The sequence below is a fragment of the Channa argus genome, chromosome 20 (genome assembly GCF_033026475.1).
Source record: "Channa argus isolate prfri chromosome 20, Channa argus male v1.0, whole genome shotgun sequence".
Taxonomy (NCBI): Eukaryota; Metazoa; Chordata; class Actinopteri; order Anabantiformes; family Channidae; genus Channa; species Channa argus.
Genome location: NC_090216.1, coordinates 15,734,207 through 15,760,241, shown reverse-complemented (window position 1 = coordinate 15,760,241; position 26,035 = coordinate 15,734,207). Strand labels below are relative to the sequence as shown.

Genomic DNA, 26,035 nt, shown 5'->3' with positions numbered 1-26,035 from the left:
TCTGCAGGTGTATTTACTTTTCTCTTGAAAAATCAAAGTATTGAATTTGCATATGTGTTTTCAAACTTTTAAACATAGCAATCCACGATATTTCGGTGACGTATCTAGCCACATATGAATTTTTAATAATTACACACCACAATGCAACAACTACAGCACTATTAACTGCATCTCTGCTAATCTGTCTTGATTTAGTCACAAATTGAATGGATTCCCCTGGAATCAGATTACTCCCAGTCAAAACAGAACAGGTATAGTCACTATAGAGGCCCAGGGTTGTAGCATAATCTCATTTCACATCAGCTGTAATAAAAACAGGTTTGCAGTAAACTCTGTCCAGTATCAGAGCCTACATGTAGCATCTTCAAAATGCCACATTTAAAACTACGTGTTGTTCTTATTTCTTGTCATATTAAAAGTCTTCTTTGTCTCTGTGTTATGCCTGACTTGTAGAAGGTCAAAAAAAGTGGTATCAAATAAGCAAATCAGCGGTGAAGTGAGGGTGATGGACACTGCGAGGCCTACGTGTCCCTTAACAAAACAAACTACAAAACCGAACAAAACTACGCCGAGTGCCAACGAGGCACCAGCCGCCCGAGGGAGCGAGCAGGCAACATCCTGAACTCAGACCTGGTTTATAGAGAGCATTTGACTGCATTCCTGAACAAGGTAGGAGCCGAGGATCAAGGTGAACCTGAAAAACAGCCGGCCAAGGCAATACCTCCATATAGGACAGTCACACCTTCCAAGCACTGGCCTCAGTTTGCTGTAATGTGATTACAGACTCCTAGCTAGTGCAGTGGGTTAAACGCAGAGAGCAGATGTCCAACGAAATGATCAACAACAGATTTGTCTGAATTATAGTGGTGACCTATCCTTCAATGAACTTTAGTTAACCCTAAGTTCATGGTGGGGCACTCGAAAATCTGGAGGAAGCAAGAGTGAAACATCTCAGTGCTGAAGTGAGTTTGGGACTAAATGTGATGGTTCCTCACACCAACAATTTCCTCATTTCTTTCATCATTCCTTTTTTACACATTGATTATGGCCCATTTATTACATATCTCTAAATAGCAGGCTATCATTTTTAAATATATTCAAACTACAGAAACTAATTTATCAGTTAGCAAGCTTGAACAAAGTCCATTCTGATTCGGATTAGGACTGTTATAACCTTTTTGTTTTGCACAATGACCACCAAGCTGTTTACAGTCTCCTAGCTGTGTTTTTTGTATAAATAGTTTTTCCACAAAAGGGATATTCACCTGCACTGAGTTTTGGGAGCTTGTTATGATATATGTGCTGACCTTTTTGTAATCTCCAGTGTATATATAAATATTTGGTGTTTATTAATACTGTGCATTGACTACATAACGATATACGTACCGTTTGAACAATACTGTGTGCTGTATTTATGTATCTATAAGAAGGTCTTTAAACTTTTGTGCTTACTTGTCATTTGTTAACCAAACATCTCTCTCCTTTTAAATGTCTGGAGCTGAGTTCCTTTTTTCTTTTGGCTGCGTTGCGCTAGAAACGTAAAACTCTTATCTAACTAAGATAAGGGCCTCTGAAATGCTAAGCTTTCAAACTTCTCAGTAATCTATAAGTTGTGATAGTGGTGTTTTTGATTAGTGAGTTTTAACAAATATATGATAAAGCTTCAAATAGTGTGGCCACAATCTGTATATGCCAAGTCAAACCATAGATGAAAGACAACGGTGCTGCAATGTATTCTGCAGTGCAGTGCAACCTCTGCAAAACTGCCTACATTGTAGCACTGACTTGCATTATATTTTCCTGGGATCCCTGCTGTGTGACCTGTGCTTAGCAGCTGATTTAAGTCTCTGGGCCTTATGCCGCAGGTATCACTCCTTCACCAGGGGATCTGATTACCAGATAAGCCCTTCTGTTACATTCCAAGAAGAGCTGACCTTGGCCCATAGGCAGATACTTCTGTTTCCACAAATAGTTGAATAATCTTTCTGATGTGGAGCAGGTAGGTGAAGCTGAGTATGAACTTACCATGACGCGCGAGGAAAGCCCTGTATTTACACCGTAGGAGTTGTCGCAAGTGCTCAGGTATCAACAGTGGCCTGAACAGAACAGCTCCACCCCAGCACCTCTAAGCCCATTTACCTTTCTTTTGTAGGCCAACGGGGATTTCCCCACAATCACTGGCCGGTCTTTGATTTATACGAGAAAACCAAAGTTGCCTGTCATTAAGCCATGTCACAACGAATTACAATGTAAATGTATTTAAATTTGAACATGCAAATCAACAAAGTAATGAGAGGCCCTGAGAAAATACTACACTGCTGTATTAATTGCTAAAGAACAAGCTTTAGTGTCATTGAGCACATATACGTTACAATAAAATGTTTTCTCTGCATTTAGCTCGTGCCCCTGAGGGGGAGCGGTGGGTTCTCGCTAAGGGACACACCTGGTGGGTAGGCTGATATTTGATCCCACAACTTCTGTATTCTAGCCTGCTGCTCAACCCATCGAGCTACCAGGCCAACTATGTGCTGGTTTTATAGCTGTATTAACCGTATTTTATTGTTCTTCCAAACAATTACATGTGAGCAGATTTTTTTCTTCATGCAACCTGTTGAGTGTCACATCTGATTTGGGTGTCATCCGGGCAACGCACGCCATCTACTGGTCAACTGGGGATAACTGCGATAACTCATGCAAAGAGCACAAGAATCAGTATTATGATTCTGACGGTTGTAACAGCTGTAGACGTTACCCCAGTAGTATTAGTATTGGGTGTAATTTTAACATTTTGACTACTATTTGTATAAGTATTAATGGCCCAATGTTAGCATTAGTTTTACCATAACTTTGTCCTGTGTACATGTACATTTGCACATTTGTGTTTATTACTGATGTCAACGTGGGTAGTGGACTTGAATTGGAGTGCATTATATGTATGGTTCTAATGTTTTGGCCGGGTCAAAACATTAGATGCAAATATTTTTCAATAAACAATCACGTTTATGTTTCGACATCTGAGATGTCTGTTAAATGTCCCAGCAAAAAAAAAAAAAATTCCATTGTAACAGTTGGCTGCTCCCTCTGAATCAGAGCCTGTAAATCCCGTACACTGATGAATAATAATGAAAAGTAACAGTCTGTCTATATGGTTTATTATATTGCATGTAAAACAAAAGCTGAGTTGCACAGAAAGCAATGTTAGTATCATCTGAATCAGTACCTATTGATATTTGCACACAGTGAGCTCAGCCACATCACACAATCCCATCATACTTTTGGTTAAGGACATTCGGCAATTTCACTTGTGATCTGCGCGCAGCCAGAAGATGGAGTCATGAACGCATCAAAACCTAGTTTGTCTGAGTTATTCGGGCCATGGTACACAGAAGGAGTGTGTCTCTGGTGTGGACAATGTACATCTAAGTTGAGAAAAATCTACAAACTCATCAGATTGTGATCGCATAAAATCTTCACCACGTTATCAGTGTTTGGCTTTAAAGGAACCACAACGGTTTTTGGTGACGGTTTTATTTTGAAAGTTGTGGGTGGGCGGGTGTGTGAGCACTTGGCATCGCCAGGCAGTTGCGCCGTGGACGCACATCAGGGGAGCGTGCTTGCTGTGAATTTGAAACAAGCTGCAGCAGCACACGGAATGGATTATTTCATGTATACTTAACGCTGCAGACTGTGGTCCGCTCTTTCTGAACTCCTGTCATAACTTCATAAAATCTTTTTGATCTGTCAGCGATCCACAGGCAGTGTTAGGTGACGCTGTAACTTGAGTAGCTGGCCTGTTTGCAGCGGTTCCAACAGCTGGATGCGGGCTGGAAACATCTGCAGCGCGTGAGTGCTGAAAACGAGGCAGCAGCTGATCGGCTTTGTGCCGCACGTCCTGGACCAAACAGTCCAGGAATGAAGTAACTAGTTTTGCGGGGATGAGAGGCTGATGGGACTTTATAGGGGCTCTCACTCTCTGGGCTTTAGGACATCCGCAAAAGTTTCATTTGAGCGCAAATCCCCGAGTCGAGTAGGCAGGAATGTATCACATGAAACCTCTGTCCTCGGAGCAGCTGTGCTCTCTCCCACCACGACCACCGAGCGTACCTGCAGCTTCAACAAAGAGGCATTTTGTCAAGCTGGGGAGGAAGACAAGCGATGGCTCTCAGCAGTGAGTAAATATGCCCGAGTTCTAATTAATCTCTGTCGAGTTTCTTTTGTCGAGATTTGCAATTTTGTTCTTATGCTTTTAAACATCCATAGTCAGTCCAGTATTTGTCTTTTACTTTGAGGACATCTCAGACATTTTGCTCCTTGTATGATGGTCATACAAGAAGCATACAAAGTATATTTTAACTGAAAAATACGATTACTTAAGTTCTTGCAATCCTCTAAATGCAACAGTGTAACGCAATCACTGACAACCTGCTCATGTTCAGTCACTCCGTCACAGCTCCCCCACACAGTTTCACCATCACTAATACTATTATCAGAAACACAGGCAGAAATTGTGAGAACCGTTGAACCACAGTGATAAGAAGCTTATAGTCTTGCACAGACTGAACAGCACCTTATTATTTCATGAATGAACTAAGGCAAACTAAAAGAAGAGTGGTGTCGGAGACTGCACAGACGTGTGGGTATACACCATAATGTAGCCTGGTGTGATTTGACTTGTGAATGGCATTCTGACATGCTGTGAAGCATGTTTCGTGCACATCTTCCGCTAAACTCCTCCTCATACTGTGCTCTCTTTTTCCTTTTCATTATATTTGGTCTTAATATGTTGCATCAGATGCATTTCTATATTCTGTGCTGTTTTTCTCATCACCTTTTAAACTAGTTATCTCTCCTCTTCCTCCCATTTTTCTCCCAACATGATGGTAACACACTCTTTAGAGTAGAAGGTGCAAGAAAGCTCGTAGGGATTCAGAGTCTTGCTCGAGGACATGTCGGCTGAACAGGGCTCACATTAATCGTGGATCCTCCTGTTAAATTCACTTTATATTCTCCTTGTTCATTCATCAGATCAGCTTCGTCTACTGGTAGTTCTTCCACCAGCAAGTCCGCCGAGGGTGTGGCGATCAGACAGCCCAGCAAGAGCCGCATCCGTCGCCATAACAACCGCCTCTCAGGTGTCTTCCGGAGCCCCACGTCCACCTCGGGCTCCATGGCACTGACAGCAGGCATCAGGTCATCACTGTCCATCCAGTCCAGGAAAGGCAGCAGTATGTGTCACTGACTTTACTTTTGTCATTGCTTGTTTTTCTGTTTTTTTCACTTTTGTTATGGGGTATTCATTGTCGCATTGACACGTTTAGAGTTTTACTCATTTTAAAATGCATGGATTCTAGTCATAAGTAGTGGAAGTGATCTGTGAAAATGTCTTTTCTCTAAGCTTGGACTTAAAATATCACACAAAACAGAAAGGCCGTGTCACAAGTGGAGCCATGATGGTAAAAAGATGTGAGCTATAAACACTTAGTCTTATAAAGAGTGGTTGAAAAAATGAGCAAAGGCCTGACAAACGCAGCCATCACACTGCAGTTCACACTGTCTACAGACAGATGCAGGTATTTTCACTATTGTCTGTGTTTCAAATTCATAACATGCACCACGATTCTTGTCATATCGTTTTTTTTCCCTGACAACGCAATGTATGGATACGAGCATCGCTGCACATACTTATGTTGCAGTTTTTAAAACTGTGGTTTTGAATCACACTACTATAGAACCGACAGACAAACTGCTTCAACTCACATCTGTCAGCAGCATATTCTAATTTCCTGTTTTCCCAGACCTTTGGTTTATTGTATAAATCCTGCCAAAACAGTGCACTGTGAAGATTGATACACAGCGAACATATTGTTGCAGTATAGCTGGTATGCAGTGAGCGAATGTTTTTGCAACTGGGTTTATGGTAAATGTTTATCTGTCATCAAAGCCTTTGAATCAAAACTAAAAGCCGGTGCCAATATGTCTTTCTTTTGTTGCCATGTCTTGTCGTGCAGTGATCTCTGCAGATGCCTTCATAGCCGACGACCCAGCCGAGCTGTCCAATCAAATAACTGCTCCGGGAATCTTGAAGATCTTTGGAAATGAAATCTGTGAAGGAGCTCACTATAAAAGCGTCCTGGCCACCACACACTCTAGTGCAAAAGAGCTGGTCAAAGAGGCCCTTGAACGGTGAGACCACGTGCTGTCTGAGTGTGTGTGTGTTTGTGTGTGCGTCTGCCTGACACATGTGTCTGCTTTGTATAGGAGTTAAACACCATATTCATACTTCTACTACTGCAGCATATTTTCGTGCTACATCACAGTCAGAACAGCCTTTAATGCATGAAGCTATGGCAACTGATGAAAGGTTAGCATATTCATGTTGCTGCCATTAGAATATTTCAGATGAACAAAGCCAAACTGACTCATTGTTCTGTTTGTTGTAATCAGTGTGTGTGTGTGTGTGTCTGTGTGCCACAGAGTTAGTAGCTCTGAAAGGGTCTAAAGCAAACCACAGAGTTGTGTGAAAGACAGCTAGTGTTGGCCAGGGCTGTGAGGCGGCCTCTCCGGAGAGCAAAAGTCTGTCAGGCTTTGCTTATGTTCCAACCAAAAACATAATAGAATGATTAATATAAAGGATAGTCAGCGTGTCGAGGAAAAGAGTAAATCATTTGTCTTTTCTTTCAGTAAAATTTACACTGCAGCAGTGACGTTCAGCTATATCATTATAAGATTACACCATCAGTAATGGTTTGGCGAATACATTAAACAGATGGAAACATTATGACCCTCGCTGTCGGCAGGTTTTATGGAACTTTATAATAATAGTTCAGTTTGTTTAGTGTAGTAGAAACAGCATACACGAGAGTGTTTTACATCCAAGTCGCTCGAATCTATACATTCAGATTTCGAACAGATCAAACTGTATGTGGTGACAAACCCACAGACTCTATGGTTGCATTCTAGCATACGTGAGCGTATTATTTGAATTTTTAAGTTACCCAATGCAAAATCTGGAAATCAAGCAAGCATGATTATGATGCTATGGGCTAGGCTCACTCAGAAACCTTTACACTGCTGCCAGGCTTTTTCTCAGTGAGGCTGAATCACAGGAGCTTTGAACACCTCTCCAGATTAGGAAATGGGCCGGGGAAAAAAGACACACTGCAGCTTTAATCTTTTAACCCAGTCTCACAGCTCTCATCGCCCTCACTTGAGGCTGAAGCTGGCAAATCCCCTTTTTGATGAAATCTATAATAAACCACTTGTCTACACGTTGGCCAAACAGCAGACAGACAGCGACTAGCTCGGTGTCTGGAACTTGTAGCTGCTAAAGAAATTTGATATAAGCTGTTGGAGCACTACAGCTACATTCTGCGTTGGCCAGAAATGCATCTCCAAAAAATGAATGCTAACGCTGTTTAATTATAGGACAACTGCTTGCTTATGGGAATAATCTCAAAGTGAGCCTTTGAAAAGGTTGCTGAAAATTACTGCACAGCAGCAAATGCAATCTAATTTTGGTTCCTTTTATATAATTCACAATTTTGATTCGCTTTTTGTACTGGGCTCTGGCGGTTTGTACTTTACATTAAGAGTCAATAAAGTTAGTCTACACATAGGAGCTTTAAGTAGAAAGTACACTAGTACAAATGGACTTTTATCCACTTATTTCTTGTTAACGATTATGATTATAGTTAACCAAAGTACTTTTCGTCATCCAGTTATGGCCTGGGTAAGGAAGAGGCAGAGTCCTATGTTCTCTGCGATACCATTGGCTCCATTGGTGAGCATCAGTGGAAGACAGAGGGATTCCGAGTCGTTGGCGACAACGAGAAGCCGCTCCTCCTGCAGTCACTGTGGAAACCCAGAGACGGTCTGGCAAGACGGTTTGAGATCCAGAGGCGGAGCGCGGTGGAGGAGAAGACATCCAAAGAGAAGGACACAGTCACTGCTGGTACAATGTCTGACTTTAAGCCTCAGGTTGCTTTAGGGACGGATCATTTCCCAATGTTCCACAGCCAGATTCACGGTGTCTGCATGTCCCAGAAAAGGATTTTTCATCATGTATTGTCAGTATTAAATCCAGTTTTAGAGTTCTCACAGTAAAAATGTGGTCTGCTGGCACACTGTTTTTCCAGTGCAGATCAGCCAAGCCACAAAGACCAAAACCAAGTTTTAATAGGTCTACAATTTCTTTTTGTTCGTTCTTTTCAATTTCTCTTACAAATTTGGGCTTACATTTTATTTTTACTGCCATTAAACAGTCTAAGAAACTTTCAATTGAATTCACTTTTCAGACACGCTGTGACTTAATTAAACTTCTTCCAGCGACACACCCTTAACTGTTTCAAAGCGCTGTAAAAGGCAACACATCCTATCCGCTAATATTTACGAAGCATGACGAGACCCCGACCTTTCCATAGATGTTTGACACAAACACTGCATGGTACTGCAAATGTGCAGGGTGGATCCCTTCGACTATCGCTTCAACCGGAGACCCTGCCGTGGTTGACACAGCTGTGGTCATGATGTAAGAGCGCGTCCTGTTTTGTGTTTTGCTTTTATGAATGGTGCCGCTTGTGATAGCCTTCTATCAGTGTCAGCTTGTACATGCCTGCTGTGTGGGTGAACTTTTCTTTTTATTTCCATGAGCTCTGGCTTTCTTTCCATTGAGGTCTGTTTCCTGTATGGGGCTTCTCTGTGTTGACTCTGGCATGCGCACACGATTCACGACACGCAGAAAACACTCACGCGCACCTCGGCTAACTTTAGGGGGGGGGGGGAAGGGTGTTGCCCTATCAGCAGATTCCATTACCCCTGTGCTTAATTTATTTGCTGTCTATAGCAGCTCTATTAGCACATGGTTTAACAGTTGTGCTCATTCTACAACTTTATTCGTCTCCCGGTTACTCTAGGTATCAATGCCCAGGCTCGAAAGCTGCAGAAGAGTCGCTCCAGAGTGACTTCCACCCTCATAGAGAGGAGCGGAGGCCGAGGCCCCAAACTGTGGAGAAGCAAAAGTGAGATGGACCTGTTAGGTTCCGATAATGAGAACAAACAGGACATCGATGGAAGCCAGAGGCTGGATCAAACCTCGCTGCAGAGCCACGAGTGCCTACAGACAAGCCCAGAACAGAATCACATTCATAACCTTGCAGTTTCCTCCGAGGGGGACAGCGGGTCACAGGCCAACACAGAGACCCTCTGTGCGTTGAGGCCAAGAACTGAGAGAGAAGGAGAGGAGTCCGAGAGGGAGGAGACAGAGAGCAGCGACGATAACACCACACAGTACTCTATTCACCCTCCTCACGACTGTCCATACCTGCTGCTGCTCCAGGGCTGCAGTTCCGCGCAGGTATGAAATTCAAACACACGCTTTTGCTAAACTCATCCCCCCAAACTTGATTGTCCGGTCATAGCTTCACAACAACAACAAAGGCACGTGGAGCAGTGGTAAATGGTCAATTGTAAATGCTCTGCTTCTATACACCTTTATCCAAAGCATTTTACAATGTTGCTTCTCATAAACACACACACACACACACACACACACACACACACACCAGTCACGGTGGCTGACGTGCAAGGTGCTCACCTGACGCACTGGGAGCAACTTGGGGCTCTGTGTCTTTTCCTAAGACACTTCACCATGCAGGAGGAACTGGGTGAAACTGTGCTAAGAGGAACACTCTGCATTGACAGAATTTGCACGGTGGCAATATATTTGTTTTAATGCTAAAAAGCCAAATAAACAATAAAAAAACGATTGATACCTGGAGCCATTAGCATTTCCAGAGAACTTGCTGCTTATTATAGTTGTCATTAACTTACTACAGTACATAGTAGTTTGTATAGTTTCAAATGAATCCCAGATGCTATCGAAGATTATTTGGCATCTGTGTCCTTTGTTGGACTTTTTAAATATGGCCATTCTCAGCCAACAACACCTCAGGTAGTTTTAGCTTGGCCACACTCTGCACTTAGTCCCTTGTGTCTCGTGATGGTAAAAATGAAAACATAATTTGAAACTGTGCATGCTAGAACAAAATATACAAATTTTCCTTAGGACTGACTGACAAAACAACAAGCCTGGTATGTGGATTATCATTTAAGGCAAAAACAAAAAGAACAAGGAGGAACACAATGTCCACATGTGCATTGTATTACATTGTAACAGATTCATGGAGCAAGTACCAGGCTGTGGCCTTTTGCTCACTGTTAAATACGTCAGAGCTGCAGTTTTCTCTATGTAAAGGGACATACAGAGGGGAGCATCATCACATGAAAGGTCAGCAGATTGTGTGTGGATAAAAATCATGTCAGAACACATATCAGGAAACAGAAAAGGACAATCCTGGCAATGCTTCCTGACTGATTACAAGCGGTTGTTAATGACTGCCACACACACACACACACACACACACACACACACACACACACACAGAAGCTCATTCTCACACCCCTTTATGTCACAGTTGTTCTCCCAAAACTGCCTTTGTTGGAGTTTAATAATCTACCATGAGGAATGATGTTATGCACGAGGTTTAGGGAGTTTATTTGTGACTTAATTTAGCTGGTTAAATCTGTCCTTGCTGGATAAGACAGGCGTCACAAGGGGAATGTCAAACATAATAATCCCTGGCTATTGTGCATGCCACTCACTCTGATTAATAAAACATTGTTTGTATAATCAGGGTTGGCTCAAGACTATAATTCTAATGCGTCCACATGACCATACTGTTAAGCTTTTACTGAGAGGCACTGTTGTTATGTAGATGGTGGTGGAAGTAATAAAAGTCAGTACATAAAATGGAAACTGCCTATCAAAAGTATGAATCATGTCTGACTTTTTTAATTTTTAATTTTTTTAGAAAAACTAAAATAATTACAAAAAAAAGAAAAGACTGTGTCTGCATGGAATGTCAAGTTACTGCTGACCAAAGTCGATACCATGAAGGCAAAAGAACACAACAATAAACTCAGAAAAGCAGAATTAAGAAGTCAAGTCATCCATTGTTAATAAATGGAATAAATATGGCAGGACAGGCAGAAATCTGCCTAGAGCAGTCTGTCCTTAAGGGTTGTACTGTTACGATCTAATGTTTACTCTGTGTCCTGAATTAGGGTTTGTCAACCAGCTAAACTCTTCATCATACCAAGGAACAGACCAGCGGTGTTGCATTTGGACGTGAAACTCCGAAATAGCAAACGCATACCAATGTCTGATAAATTCCCAAAGTAAACATCACAAAATCAAGTGGTGTTACTCTTAAATACTTAATCAGTTACAGAAGATAGTCATAAATCCACATACTACCATCAAATCTGTGATAAGGGTTTTAGAAACCACTCCAGTTTGCAGGAAGGCATGTAGAACACTCAACTCAAGTACAACATTTCTGATAAAACTGTAATTGAGCTCTCAGACCTGAAGGTACTATAACCTTTTATAAGCAGTTTTTACTGATGCATTTAAGTGCAAGCAACCTTTTCATATTCTATCTGGTCTGGGCATAGCTTTATTACCTCTGGGCCGTTCAATGCATTACACTGGCAGTTGTCCCTAAATCATCTGTTTCCAAAGTAACTAGAGTAACTGAACATTGTATTGAAGTAGAAGTATCACATTAAAGATCACCAAATGGAAAAATGTGCCGCATCACCACATTTAAATTCATTTAAATTTAGATTTTTGATCTAGTGGGTTAAATGAATGTGTAATAATGGTGCCAAGCTATGAGAATTAATACTAAGCTCTGCAGTTACCCTTTAGCCACAGAGGTAGAAGAGTGCTACATGAGTGCTGACCATTTACATCCTGTTTACTCAGAGCATTTTAGCATTTTAGCTCACTTATTTTATGGTAAGTAAAGTAATTTGAGTAATGCTTAAGTAAATGGTCAGCATTTACACAGTGGTCTCTAACCTCAATAGACACAATGATTTACAACGTTGTTTCACACTCACATGCACAGTTAACAGCTGCAATGTAAGGCCTGACCCACCAGGAGTAACTTAGGATCCAGGGTCTTGTGCAAGAGTACTTTAACACAGGAAACAGAAGGAGCGGGGAATTAATCCACTGACCCTGTGGTGGGTGGATGATGGCTCTACCTCCTGAGTCACAGTTGCCCCCTTAACAATTTAGTTTCACTACTTTTCCTTTAGAATAGCAGTGAGCTATTCATCAAATGATAGCAAACGAAAAGAAGGTGTCATATCAATGGAAAAAACAAAGGAGAAGATGTGAGTTTGAGGCAAAATAAGAAGGATCGAGGGTTTTGACTCATCTGTTGCAGATTGCATGGTAACATTTTCTTTTTCTCTCTATTTAGGACTTTGTCATTTACCTGCTTGCGGCACCAAACATTGTAATTGGTCGCCAAAGCGATCATCAGGATGGATCGAAGGCTGACATCTTCCTCTTTGCTGCTGATATTCTTCTGAGACACTGCTGTTTCTATCGCCATGGTGCCGGCAGCCCCACCGTGCTCTGCCCTTGTCAGGATGCCGCAGTGACGAGGAATGGGGAGATACTGAAACGTGAAGTACAGCTCACGCCCGGTGACGTTATCGGCCTGGGACAACGCTACCTGTTTCTTTTCAAGGATCCCTTAGCTGTGACACATAAGGTAAGATGCCAAAATTTAACAAATTTGGGTGCAGATATAGACAAAAAATACGCTTAATATTTGTACTGTAATACCAGATATCAGATATATTTAGTAGTAAAGTTGTATATTTTAAATGAGTGCATGTACTGTGCATATCGAGCATGCTACATATTTCTTGTCTCTTTACTGGAAATGAAGGAAGTGAACAGTGCTGCACCTGAGCTCAGCTTGTCTCCTGCTCCTTGGACGCTGGATCGCTCCACTTCTGCCCCTGCAACAAGTCATACCGGAGAAATGAGCCCTTGCAACACCTGCATCTCAGCCCACACTGATGCTCAGGGCCTGAGCAGCAAACCATCCCTAGATCCTCCTTTTCTAACATCACCTGAAGGCCACAGCCTGACTCTGAGCTACGAGACTGAGGATGAGGAGCACATTGTGGAGGAGATCATTGCAATGGAAAGGATTGGCCTTGAGGACAGACCACCGTTGACAGTAGCGTTTTTGCTGTGCGTATGTGTTCAGTATTCGTCCACTTGTCTTCCAGCCTCAGACCTGCGCAGGCTCCTGCTGCTTATTGCCAGCAGAGTTCAAAGTGCCGTGTGGGTGAGTTGTGGTAAAAGAGATGTTTGCCGTTATGGCAGTATTGTAGATTTCATCTGAACCTTTAAAGCTTCCAAAACGTATTTTTTAACATATGTTTTATCATCTATGCATCAGTGTACTGTGTGTATTTTTACGTATGTCTGATTTGTGCCTGACTGTACCTGATGCATAACGTACATCCAGAAGAGGAGAGTCAATGGGCCCTAAAGCTTAAATCTTCCCTGATGCCTCATGACTCCGACCATCTTATGTAAATTAAACTTTTGTTTAAAATTATAATGATTACTTCTAATGGCGTCTCTTTAAGACCTTTTTAACTTTATGTGAGCCTGGTGAACCCTGAGGACTTTGGCTCTTCTAGAGTCTGGATTATAAACAAGAAGGGCTCCATTGTTTCCCCTTAAACAAACTGCATTTTGATCCAACTGCCTTATGGTTTTCATTTTAAATTTGAAAATCATTTTATATCTCACTTTTATTTTTAGGCAAAACACTGGCTATTTTTTTTTTAACTCTTCGCAATCAAACTTTTTTCTTTGTCTGATCAATTTATAACCTTTTAAAATGTATAAAGTCTTTTTTGTTGTAACGCAGGACCACACTAAGGATTTCGCTGCAGCTCAACCTGAAGTGTAAGCACATCTTCCTGCTCGTCTTCAACAGTCAATCGTTTACCCGTTCACAGAAATTACGTCAGATTTGTTTTCCCCCTCTGTCACAGACTCAGTGGTGAATGCTCAAACTCAGAAGACCTGCAGCCTCTCAGCCTTGGGGAGGTTATCTCAGGACTGCGCCCCCTGGTAGTGTGGATGGCCAACAGTCTGGAACTGCTGCATTTCCTCCAATACCAGCTGCCTCTTATCCTGCAGTGGAGAACCAAACAGAAGCAGAGACAGGAAGAGGAACAAGAAAGGGAAGAGGACAGGAGCAAGGAGGACGAGAACTTAGGTTGGTTGCATCTTAAGCTTTGTAAGTGACAGAATGAATAAAAACTGCAGCATAGGTGCTTTTAATGTGCAATTTCCACAAACTGACACCAAGCAGCAGTTTGAAGCTTTTTATATTTAATAAGCTTAGACAATTACAATATTTATAAAGGTCAAGTTCTAAAATCAGTCCAGCCACAGTGTATTGACTACCAAAACAATTTTAACTGTTTAATATATATGTGTGTGGTGGTGTGTATGGTTATTAGGTGAACTGGAGCCTCATCTGTCCTCTGTTCATTCAGCCAGTGAGGAGACAATAGCCGTCCTGGAGGAGGTTATGATGCTCGCCTTCCAGCAGTGTGTGTACTACATCACCAAGGTGAGTGGCTGATGGAACCCATACAAATAAATACGTGTTTGTATGTAATTTAATTTGAGTTATTTGTCACATTACATTATAACACCAACGTACTAATTATGTGCAAACATTTAAAAACCAGTTTCTTGGATGGGAAAGTTTACTTTAGCCACCACATTCTGGCCAAAGGAGAGACATGTACGCTGGCTCCATCTGGTCCACTCAATGATGATTATGATGTGTAGCTTAAGACAAAAAAATAATAATCAGACTTGCTGAAAATAAATTGTCCCAGTCAGCTGCTCTGTCAGCTCTCTAATAGATGGGCCATCCACTCTACCAGACCACTCTGGGGGCATTAGGACACGGGAGACAGACAGGACAGGTTAGTTCACCCTAACCCTAACCCTGGATGTTTTCACCCAGGCTAGGGAGCATGAGCCTGGGCAGGGCAGTTAACCCTAACCCTGGAGCTTTTACCCAGGCTAGGGAGCATGAGCCTGGGCAGGGGAGAATTGACCCAGGCCCTGGATGTTTTACCCAGGCTAGGGAGCATGAGCCTGGGCAGGGGAGAATTAACCCAGGCCCTGGATGTTTTGTTTACCCAGGCTTGGGAGCATGAGCCTGGGCAGGGGAGTGTGGGTCAGGGCCCTGGAGCTTTCACCCAGGCTGTGGAGCGTGAGCCTGGGCAGGGGAGTATTGACCCAGGCCCTGGAGCTTTCATTCAGGCTGTGGAGCGTGAGCCTGGGCTGGGGAGAAATGACCCAGGCCCTGGAGCTTTGACCCAGGCCCTGGATATTTTTTACCCAGGGTGGGGAGCATGAGCCTGGGCAGGGGAGTGTGGGTCAGGGCCCTGGAGCTTTCACCCAGGCTGTGGAGCGTGAGCCTGGGCTGGGGAGAAATGACCCAGGCCCTGGAGCTTTGACCCAGGCCCTGGATATTTTTTACCCAGGGTGGGGAGCATGAGCCTGGGCAGGGGAGTGTGGGTCAGGGCCCTGGAGCTTTCACCCAGGCTGTGGAGCGTGAGCCTGGGCAGGGGAGTATTGACCCAGGCCCTGGAGCTTTGACCCAGGCCCTGGATATTTTTTTCACTCTGGGGGCATTAGGACACGGGAGACAGACAGGACACCGAGGGTCTTTGTGTGTATGTGTGAGTTTTCGAGGGGGGGGGGGGGGGGGGGGGGTGTCTAAGCTTTGCCAAAGACTCTTTGCAAAACAAACTCTAATATTTCACTTTGGTCGACGCTGACAGGTTGTTAGGTGGACAAATGAAGTGCGAGACATGTTTTACGTTAATATTACTGATGCATTAAACAATGTGTGGCTCATGTACTGTACTGAAAGACAGGATAAAGCAGCAAAAGCTGCATGAGGCAAACGGTTAAAGCTGCACTAATCAGGTATTTTATACTAAACGTAAATCAGATGATTATGTGCAATGTGATAATTGTTGCTCCTGGAAATAAAACCACAGAAAATTAGCAGCTTTAATAGTTTAACACTTTTCTTCAATTTATAGTGTACAGCTTTAATCTTTTGATTCATTTGCTATTATGACTTCATACAATCGGAATTTGCAGCGTTAGCTCACAGAGACATTGTAGATGTATTTGTTTGCTCACACGAATTCCACTTTATTATAATAATTATTGAAGTAGTTAACCTGACCTCTTGTGCTGAAATGCACTGACAACAAGGTTCTGTAAAAAAGAAAAGTTTAGGCTGCCTGTCTGTAAAGACAAACACTATAGCTTCTCAGTAAATGCTGCATTTGATTTGTCCAGAGTTTGCGTCCTTCTCTTTTCTCCCTGATAGATACTTGAAAAAAAGAATCTGGTGTTTCACTGTAGCCACAGTATCCAGTTGTGTGCAGTTTGACTGGAGCACCACACCCATTACATGGAAGTGTGCCGGGAAAGTTGCAGACCCATTTTCAGTGGAGCTGTGTGGGTGTCGGTGAAAACACCGTCCAAAAAGTGCTAATGTGGAGATACAATGTTCATACAATGACGTCCAGGTTGAAATTCTTTTTTCTCCTCAGTCAGTACAGTATGTGAACTAGGCATAAAAGCATATGTCCTGTCATATTTTTTTGAATGCAGCCCATTTAATGACCTAGATGCTCCCAACCAGCATGGCCCAAAGTAAAAGCACTGGTTTAAATGGAGCAGCAGCCAATTGAAAGTCTCACATGTCCTGCCAGTTGGAATTCAGATGGTCTGATGCACCAGGGATGAGGACTCTTCTATATCAGTTTCCCTATGCAGGAAGGAAATCAGTGAAATGACATTGTAGTTCTGAAGAACCGACTGCCCTGCGAATTTGAGACAGCACATTTTTGCTCAGTGCAGGAGGATGTGGTTATCTAACTACCTGCTTTCAGACAGCATATATTTCTCTCAACATGTCTGCCTGATGAACTAAATGACTTCCAGATGCGGTTTGTCAGTAAATCCATAAATAATCCAGAAACATTGCACAGTGAGCTATGTTCATATAACTTTTACTTCTCACATCTTTGTTTGAGACATTCCACGGAAAATGTGCATTACACTTAGTTCTCTTGTCCTGATCATTTAGGCTCACACAGTTGATGGAGTAGGGTCAGTTCAGCAGAAATAGTAAATGTTGAACATTACTGGTTTATTTCACTTTCAGCACTCACACAGTGTGATTTAGGCTGCAAAGGGCCACGCAACTAATGCAGAGGTAAATGTTTTGTCATAAATTGAAAAATGTGTAAGAAGTATTTAACCACTGCATTATTTGTGTTGTATACTGAACTGAAATGCTAGTAGTACTACTACTACTACGACTGCTGCTACTGCTACTACTGAGATGTTGGAGGATTAAAGTTACTTTGCAAACATTAACGAGCTTTAACTAAAACTAGCTGAGTCTAGTAACCTACGTCTGGTACCATGCTTGTAAACTAAAACAGATGCCAAAAAGTTACTATATGGTCTTTCCCGTGTTCTGCAGTACAGAAATGTAGTCCGTGTGTTTCGGCTGTGAATGGCATTGTTGTTTATTCAGTCAGCGTTGACTAAAGTCCTTGTGAAATTGCTGGTTTTCACTTGTACACAGCATTTTTCAGTAGCGCGTTCTATGTTTTTTTTTGTCGTGCCCAATACTCCAGGGATGTGGGGTCATCCATCACAGCTGTCACTTCACAGCAGTCAGTGTGGTGAATTCACCAGAGTCAGGCTACATAGTAATCTGGCTAAGGCCTGATGATTTACTTCAGCATTTATGCTTTCGCTTAATTGATGCATAGAGCTCAGATATCAGTGCTCAGAGTAGTCTTTGCTTGTAAAACGAATAAAATGACTAAACGGAAGCGGAAGCGATAACACTTTCTCAGCTTTGTTTATTTGGAGCTATACATGCTCATCCATCCAGTGTGGGGGTAATTGCTGAGGGACGGAAAACAAAAGGCGCCACTGGTGAGCAGCTATTCTTTTACGAAGACATGTTTTGATGAAGACAGACGCACTTAAACAGACTTGTGGTCAGACTGTGTATTTACTCGACCTTCACAATGAACTCACAAATAAGCAGACAACACAGAATGCGCACTTTATGTTTTGACTCCGGGATAAAACATGCCACGGATGCATGTGGTAATCCAGGAATCCAGAATTGTTGTTGAATGAATGAAAGCCTCTAAGGCCCTGGCTCTACTGAGCAATAATTACCAACCAGAAATACTGTAAGATTATTTGTCTTAATGTTTGCCCATGTGCATTGTCTCATGTGTGATGGGAGCCAGTTCATGTTCAGGCTGCCCTGGCTGCAGGGCCTTGTAGTAAATGTAAACTGATCTGCTCCGGGTTGATTCCCCCAGAACTCTTCACTCAGCAGTCCTGCTGCAGCTCCATGCCAAGCCCACATGAACCATATTCAGCTTTTTAGGAATGTGGATCTATGGCTGGCGCTGGCCTTGGAAGCTTGGTGGGTGTAAGAGCAAGATTGGAGGGGAAAGGGGATGTCTGTGTACAATTAACCCGAACAAAGCTATCGTTGTCCGGGCTCGCTCTAAAGAGCAGTGAGGACATTTGACTAAAAGGGATGAAATGTTACAAACTCTGTGTTCCATGTCTTTCTACAAGAGCTGGGTTTGTTAAACTAGCCTTATGTCTGCTTATTTTGTAGTGAGAGAAAGAGGAAGACACACATCTAGCGGCAATATGGGTGGTCTGAAATCTGGGCTAGAGGGTAACATGATTTAGCTTAGCCTAGTGATCAGAACATCACAGCGATCAGAGCAACACAGCGTTAACTTTTCCGACCTCAAACTGACCCACAAGAATTGTCAACAGTGAGTGAGTGAGTCACTCGCTCTGAGCTCCACAGTGTCCTTCATCCAAAAAGTTCTCTATTACCAGGTCCTCTACCCCATCCTGCCAAGCCTTCTCGACTGCAACCCATTCAGTCCTGACCAGCAGGTGACCGGTGGAAGCTATCGGGTCTTCGGCAGCGGCAGCCTGCAGGCACCTGGTGAGGTCCAGGAGATTGTGGAAATCCTGAATGAGACCTGGAGACTCCTGTTGGACTGCCAGCTCCATCCAGAGATTTCCTCTCAGCTCATAGCCTACCTGTTCTACTTCATCAGTGCATCACTCTTCAACTCACTCATGGAGAGAGGTACCAGTATCACAGCCAGTCATTTTACACCAAATATTAGCGGGACTACTCTGAAACAGATTCCCATGATGCCCAGAGCTTGCATGTCTGAAGACTCTTAGTTAATCTCATGTTTACTTTAGATACCTAAAGTCCGTAGCCAGACTACCTAGATTAATGCTTTCAGCCGCTGGCGGTCATGTTTTAATATTCCAACACACACAGGTCTATGGAGAGAATTGTGACAGCGAAAACCATGAGTTAGTCACTTAATCTGTGACTGCCCTGCTCCCTGGTGACAGACAAGGGTCATTGCAGTTTAATTTTAATGCTGCTAAAATTGTGTTTGTGGAACAACAGAATAAATGAGTATCTCAAACATAAGCTTCCATCATTTATGATGATGAGGATCATGATGATGAATGATGTTCATTCCAAGAGTCAAGCTTTGTTTTGTTGTTGTGCACTCATACAGAAAGCAGGGTGGCTCTGGCAAAAAGACCATTGTTAAAAAATGAAGTATTTAAAATAACAGTAAAATGACAATCAAAAAAAGAAAGTATAAAAACCTGCGGATTATAATGTACATATAACATATGAAGTGGCGAACTGCTGTTGTTTATATTGTCCTTGTGTGCAGTTGGGCTACATTTAGTGTATAAAAGTGGAAATGTCAGATGTGGATTGATGCATATTTGGTGTTTTGGTGAGTACTGTGTTTCCAGCAGCACAGCTGTGCATCTGGGTTGGACTTTCAATTTTAAACAATAATGGACATGTATGAAAATGAAAAAAGATAAAGGGAAACAATCTATCAGGCTTTGGATGTACACAAAGTACATGTATCCTACAACAAGCAGATTCACTGTTGGACTATTCGTGATTGTTGTTAACAGCAAGAAAAATGGAAAATAAACTGATTTGTTCTGGGGTTTCAATTTACAGGTGCGTTTGCAGCTGTGCATTTGTATAAGATGGAGTGTTGCATGTGGACACGAGAAATCTGAGGGAATAAACAAATACTATGAACGATTTTAAAGATGTCTCTCTGCTGCTTTTACACAGGCTCAGAATCAGGTTTCTACCAGTGGACTCGAGGTGTGCGAATGCGGGCCAACCTGGACTTGCTCCTGGACTGGGCCCATGTGGCTGGACTAGGACAAGTGGCCTTGGAGCACACTCACACACTCTCATCGGCTATTAATCTGCTGGCCACGCCCAGAAAGAATTTAGTGCAGGTAAATAGGATTTTAAAGCAAATCCTCTTAAACTTCACTCAAAAGCTACATTTCAAGAGCCATTTTTGACTTTGACATCCTAACTGTGTGCAGACATCTTGGGTGTCCTTACGGTCTGACTATCCTGTCCTGAATCCAGCTCAGCTGCACCACCTTCTGAGTCTCTACAGCCCGGCATCTCCCCGCAGACACACCTGGACTCCCTCAGTACAGGACCAAGCAGCAGCACATAAAACTGGTGAGGGGACTGATTAGTGTTGCCTCAGTTCACATTGACACTTACAAATTAAATATATAGAAATGTAAAGTTTTCACATTACGTAATGTAATATGGTCCTGCTACAGCTGATATCCTGGAGAACTTCGAAACCCACCATCCTTTGGTTCTGCCTGATGGTGGTTACCAGCTCCAACTCAGAAGGCCAGTAATGGATTCAGCCCTGAGGGAACAGTTGGATGGTCTCAGAGAGTTTATATCCACCTTTTCTCACTCCCGGTTCAGTGATGTCACAACTACTGGGAAGAGCCAGGTACAAAAATGAAAAAATAAAATAACAACCCCCTTCCCCGCTGGTGTGTCTGCTCAGGATGGACAGCCGATATCAGGTGAAGGGGGGGGGCGGGTATATGCAGGCCCCCAGACCAAGTTTGCTTTCCCAGTTACATTCACCATTAAGACATAGAGAGAATATAGCCTAATGGCCTAAAGCAGACCTCCCTAAAAAACTGAATGACTAAGCAAGAAGTGGACGAGTTCTATGAGTTTTTATATAACAGTTACAAGCTTCAGCAGCTGAGATGGAAGAGACTCTGCAGATAAAAACTCGCCTTGAGTTCTTTAACAGCCTGTGGGACACAAACCAGGACAAAAGCTGCAGAAGCTGCAGAAGCGTGTAACACAAGGGGGTGAATCCTACATGAAGTATTAAAGCATGCCAATCTACAAATGTTGTTTTTCAATCTATCCTTCTTCTTCTACTGTTGCCCCAGAGTGCTGCCATCCCCCCGGAGACGACAGTTACTAAGACAGACATCCTTCCAAATACCAGTCTGAAAACAAACTTGGAAACATCACCGGTGGAGATGGTCCTGCCTCAGGCTGTTTTGCAGAATGACTCATCCTCTTCGACTACCTTTGCTGCCTTTCCTCCATCACCCCCATCACCTCCCTCTCCCCTCTCCTTCCATAACCTGGATGAGTTTAACTCTTGTGGAGCTCTCCTTTTGTCCCAGAAGCTAAAAAACCTGGAGCTGCAGACCAGAGAGATGAGGAAGTCAGCTCTGGACCCTTCCTGTCTCCTCACCCCACCCAACACCCCTCATATCATAGATCACGCTGATTCAATGAAGGCAGACCAGGAAAACTGGATGCAGCCTGACAGTGACACACTTCCCTGTTCCACCTATACACACGATGAAGGTACAGTAGACAAAGAAATATAATCATTTAAGACCTTTTCTTCTCTTTAGAAAAATAAACCGAGATGTTCTCTTGTTTTTCTCTCTCAGGTGGATTAGTGTTCGAATGTCTGGCGATGCTAAAAGTAGACCGTTTAAAGTCAGACTGTCCCAGCATGAACAGAATTGTGGAACTAGAAGAGGAAGAGGAGGAGCAGGAAAGGGAGGAAGAGGAGGATGAACATTATGATGACAGTAATGATGAGGTGTTTAGCTTGGAGCTGGAGCGTGGTGCAAGGGGACTTGGTCTTGCTCTGGTTGACACGAGAGTGAGTGAATGAGGCAACACCTCCCTTTCAGTAATGTATCTCAGCATGCGACAATATTGAACTGCCAGCTGTGGTCACAAATGCAGCCAAATATGATCGTGACCAAGGGTATTTTTGTGGAAACTAAGCTCTGTGACAAAGAGAAGATTATGATACTTTTATGCAGCAAGATAATCTGCACACATAGAGACCACTTTATGATTTCTCAAGTTTAAATACCAATGCCGAAGTAAAAAGCTGTTTACACCACAGTCACATGACTTCAACGTCACCACCACTACATTTCTAACTTGTAATTTGATTTAGCACATTTACTTCTTCTACAAAAACCTTTCTTGTAATGGTGACCTGAGCAAGGCTGAGGCTGTAATGACAAATGAATGTGTGGATGAATCCACGTCTCTGACCTGAGGACATTTAATGTTCCCAACACCCTCTGTAATCTCATTTAGCCACTTGTTAGCAGTTGCCTTTCTAAGACGTGTAAAACCTCAGAAATAGTGTGAGTGCATTACCTACAGGGAAGTGAACTTTATGTCTGTGTTAACTAAAGGCCTTATTAAAGACATTCAACCAAAACCCACAAAAAATAAATAAATAAAAAAATAAATCCAATGGACTTTGGGATGAAGGAACATGAAGTACAAAAATGCAAACGTAATTCTGACTGTTGTTTAAAACCATAGGAAATGTTAAGAATATAATTGTAATGTATCACTTATTTCATATTTAACTCATCCTCCCTGAATCTGTTCTCATTTGCAGTTTTGTTAAATAATTTCAGCGATTTGATTTGTTTAGTTTCCCCTATTAATTGCAAATAATAACCTGTTTGACTACTTCACACCAAATTATAAGGGGCTTTTATTTGCTCTCCTTCTTTATGATGTGAAACATGATGAGGAACATTTTGACCTCATATTCTAGGACACGTCCTTGAGGGTCAAAGGCATTTTCATCCGTGCAGTGGTCCCAGATTCTCCTGCAGCCCGGTGCAAGAAACTGGGACCGGGAGACAGGATCCTGGCTGTGAATGGAGTTAGTCTGCTTGGACTGGACTACCAGAGGTAAGAGCGATTTAAGTCCAAATGTGACCAAACTAAATTGGATTTATAAACCAATTCCATCTCTGTTTTGTCTCTGTCAGTGGAAAGGAGCTGATCCAGTCATCAGGTGACAGACTGAGGTTACTGGTGGCAAGATCTGACTGGATGGCTAAGGCTATACTGACTGAGTGCTAACAGCAGTTTCCAATAATGCACCACAACCTTATTTTAGGAACGAGGTTGTTCAAAAGACAGAAATGCACTAAGAAATGAACAATTCCCTGCTTAAACTGAAGAGCAGGCTTTAGCTTCTCAATCCAGGTTTACAACTTTTTAATTACCGTTGTAATAGTGGCATCTTGTTACTGCGCAAATGTGATGCACTGAGCAAAAGAGTTTTCTGAAACACTTTAAGTCTGCATGGCATAGTTGGGTTACGGTGGGCTTCAGACATCACAGTGTCCATTCTCTGGACACCACTATTCAAAGGTTTCAGAGTCTCAGATAGTAAAGCTTGCCTCCGACAGTCTGCTGTTGAAATGACATCGCAGCATTAATTATTTGTTGGTTCAAAAACAACAAGCAGAGACGAAGGCAAAATGTCTGCGCCATTGTTGAATTTATTGTTTTTTAAGAATGTGGATACAATTATTGCATATGTGAGAGATCTTGTGGAGAAGTGTCGCTCTTAATGTTAAATAAACATAAAAACACATGTTTTAGTTTCTTATTTTTATGATCTCCTGTTTCTCAGGTTGTCAGCGAGTTACTTACTTTTTCCATTTGTCCAGGTGTCTGTTTTTATTGGGTTTTTAAGCTGTTCTTCAAGTTAGCTCATGTCTATCGTGTGTCCGCGAAGGGAAGGATTTAATCCTTCATTGGTGTAATTTCCACGTTAACCAGTTGAATAAATGGCCAAGTTGAAAATGCTTTTCCAGAAAACACCATCAACCAACCATCATCATGCATCATCATGTACATCGTGAACCAAAGAGATCATCTTCTTTACAGCTTTTCTTGTAAGTTTCACCATGATGTGGGATAATGGCATTTAGGTATGTTAACTCTATTTTAATCCCACACAAATTTACATTTGAAATCCCCCATTTTGCTTTTGTAAGTTGCATCAAAATGTTCGGCTTCTGCAACTGTTAGATGGTTTTTCCAGTCACCAGCAATCCCTGAAACCCAACAGAATACAAAAGAGGATTGATAATACATTTGAATGACCGACATGCAAAATTAATCGACTCATTGGGATTAAAATATTGTGGTGACTGTAGATGTGCTATTTAACAACAACAGTATGTGTTTGTACCTTTCCTGAGGAATTCAGATTTTGTCTGGTCAATTAATTCAGGAGGAACAATAGAGTAGTTGGACATTTTGTTCTTTTCATGTTCTTGAACAAACATCGATCTGTTATCTTCTCTATCACTTCAGCATCCAGAGGTCTTTCCAAGAACTGAGCGATTCTAGACACAGATTCCTTCAGGTCCTTTATCATAGAAAAAACCAAAGTCAGCTCAGTTTTCTGCAGTGATTCACAAACTACGGTTTTGAAGTCTTATGAGGTCAGAATTGTTTGGAAGAGGTGATTTTAGTTATGTCTCACCATTATCATTTCTTCATAGCAGATGTACATAATGTGGTCTTTATCTTCAGCATTCAGCCAGCTTTTTACATGATCAAACCATGAGCCAAAAGGAACTAGAAGGGGAAAGGAAAGCAATCAACCGCTTTGTTTGGATTAAAACACCCATTATTCATTATTCATTGGCGCTGAACTTAATTATCTTTCAACGTGTTTCATAAGACACAGTGAAATCAACTGAACTGTCACTTACTGCGGGTTATATTGCACCATAAATTAACACTGTTTATTACACAAGTCCAAGTATGAAAACAACCTTTTCCATTAAGGAACTTGTGGAGGAACTCGCTCTGTGGGCCAGGTTTCACCATGTAGGACGTGGACCCATAATAGTGAAAGGAAGATGCAAACACATCTTTGGGGTTTCTTATCACATTGATGACCTGCGGTGATGATATGACAACAGTTAATAATTTATGGAGATTTGAATCCCTTTTCAGTCTTGACTGATGATTGATTGATCTATTGATTAATTGATTAACCACCATCTCAAAGTGGGGCTGCCATCCGCCGGTTTTAATTTGTGTTTTCATTCTGTCCATAAAAAAATCACCTAAACAAATAAAAAAAACCAAAAACAAATAACCTGTTGATCTGATGAAGCCCAGTGGAAACAGAATATGTGAATTAATCATGGTGCACACAAATTGTATGACGTGTCCTCTCTGTCCTCTCTTTCAGAAGAGAGGAAAAAAAGAAGTAAAGTAAAACAGGGTAACGCTGAGATTGACGCTCTTCTGAGTCAGCAGTGGCTGCAAAATACTTTCTCTTTATCGATGAACCAAAGTGAATGGTAGAACTTCCGATTTGCCACTGGAATGTTTTAGGTGGGTCATTGCAGCAGGACTGGGATGTTGCAAAAATATATTGGACATATCTAAACAATGCAAATCTTTTGATGATCGAGGCAGCTCAATATTGTGATTATTTAATAGTCAGTGATGGCTAACAGTAACTCGCTAGCTCTAGTAGTAGGTTATAACATTCAAACATAAACACAAAAAAGTAGACAAATCATTTAAGTTTATTTTGTGGAGTGATGACTATATTGTAATGTTACTGAAAGCATGACATAAAACCAAAAAACTAATATATGAACGTGTTTTGGGCATTTTTTTTTCATGATTTACAGTTTGACAAGCACTTTGTTAACCACATCCTTTTGTTGCGTCTTTGTCGTCACCATCCTCATAACAGTTATAGCGAGATCACGTTTTCAAACAACACAATGAGGAAATGC

At 42.1% G+C, this 26,035-nt stretch overlaps 1 protein-coding gene and 1 pseudogene across 3 annotated transcripts; one reads left to right on the top strand and one right to left on the bottom strand.

Annotated features, from left to right (window-relative positions):
• The first annotated feature begins 3,564 nt into the window (after window positions 1-3,564).
• Window positions 3,565-23,856, top strand: LOC137106016 (ras-associating and dilute domain-containing protein-like). Of its 3 annotated transcripts, none has more exons than XM_067488990.1 (18): window positions 3,565-4,168; window positions 5,026-5,225; window positions 6,009-6,183; window positions 7,719-7,951; window positions 8,913-9,352; window positions 12,333-12,629; window positions 12,810-13,217; window positions 13,812-13,849; window positions 13,939-14,165; window positions 14,449-14,525; window positions 18,893-19,151; window positions 20,196-20,368; window positions 20,462-20,606; window positions 20,714-20,898; window positions 21,359-21,788; window positions 21,878-22,095; window positions 23,023-23,162; window positions 23,243-23,856. In XM_067488990.1, the coding sequence occupies exons 1-18, from the start codon at window positions 4,038-4,040 to the stop codon at window positions 23,334-23,336; spliced, it is 3,870 nt and encodes a 1,289-aa protein (XP_067345091.1). In that variant the 5' UTR covers window positions 3,565-4,037; the 3' UTR covers window positions 23,337-23,856. The 3 variants fall into 3 exon arrangements, with proteins under 3 accessions (XP_067345091.1, XP_067345090.1, XP_067345092.1); XM_067488989.1 differs by having other exon boundaries at window positions 3,566-4,168; window positions 14,413-14,525; XM_067488991.1 differs by lacking the exons at window positions 3,565-4,168; window positions 7,719-7,951 and having other exon boundaries at window positions 5,088-5,225; window positions 14,413-14,525.
• A 237-nt stretch (window positions 23,857-24,093) lies between these two features.
• LOC137106091 (sulfotransferase 2B1-like) lies at window positions 24,094-25,283 on the bottom strand (annotated as a pseudogene).
• Window positions 25,284-26,035: the final 752 nt, after the last annotated feature.

Coding starts and splice junctions, on each gene's coding strand:
- LOC137106016 (XM_067488989.1), top strand. CDS start 4,038: ATGTATCACATGAAACCTCTGTCCTCGGAGCAGCTGTGCTCTCTCCCA. Junction 13,218..13,811: donor GAGTTCAAAGTGCCGTGTGG/GTGAGTTGTGGT, acceptor GTTGTAACGCAG/GACCACACTAAGGATTTCGC. Junction 14,526..18,892: donor GTGTGTACTACATCACCAAG/GTGAGTGGCTGA, acceptor CTCTATTACCAG/GTCCTCTACCCCATCCTGCC.